Source organism: Mesitornis unicolor, unplaced genomic scaffold (genome assembly GCF_000695765.1).
Source record: "Mesitornis unicolor isolate BGI_N332 unplaced genomic scaffold, ASM69576v1 scaffold28952, whole genome shotgun sequence".
Classification (NCBI taxonomy): Eukaryota; Metazoa; Chordata; class Aves; order Mesitornithiformes; family Mesitornithidae; genus Mesitornis; species Mesitornis unicolor.
In genome coordinates this window covers 8,217-8,539 of record NW_010167590.1, presented here as the reverse complement: position 1 = coordinate 8,539, position 323 = coordinate 8,217, and the positions used below count along the sequence as shown (strand labels likewise).

Here is a 323-nt window from a genome sequence, read left to right as displayed (position 1 = left end):
CCGTCCATTGTAGTTGTCCGGGGTGGGGGCTGACCCCTGCCTGGATGCCCTGACTGGGCTCACCGGGGCCATGTGCTCTCAGGGGATGGAGCCAGTGCCACGAAGGTGGATGGTGAAGGATTGGAGGTGTCCAGCTTCCCCGAGGTGCGTGCCCTGCTTGTCCCCTCCCTCAGACCGTGCCCCCTGCATGGGTGCCGATGGCAGCACTCTCCTTCCTGCAGGTTGGCTCGGCTGAGAGCGCAACGCAGGCGTGCCGGATCCACGCTCTCTTCCTCATCCTCCACAGCGGCAACATCCTGGACCAGGGAGCGGGCGAGCCGGGC

At 66.6% G+C, this 323-nt stretch overlaps 1 protein-coding gene across 1 annotated transcript in view; it reads left to right on the top strand.

The window, feature by feature from the left end:
• PITPNM1 (phosphatidylinositol transfer protein, membrane-associated 1) overlaps nt 1-323 on the top strand; it is a gene marked incomplete at its 5' end in the record, with an annotated part of 9,872 nt that overhangs the window by 4,413 nt on the left and 5,136 nt on the right. The window contains 2 exon segments of the mRNA XM_010178747.1: nt 83-144; nt 222-321. Of these exon segments, the coding sequence (XP_010177049.1) occupies nt 83-144; nt 222-321 (162 nt within the window).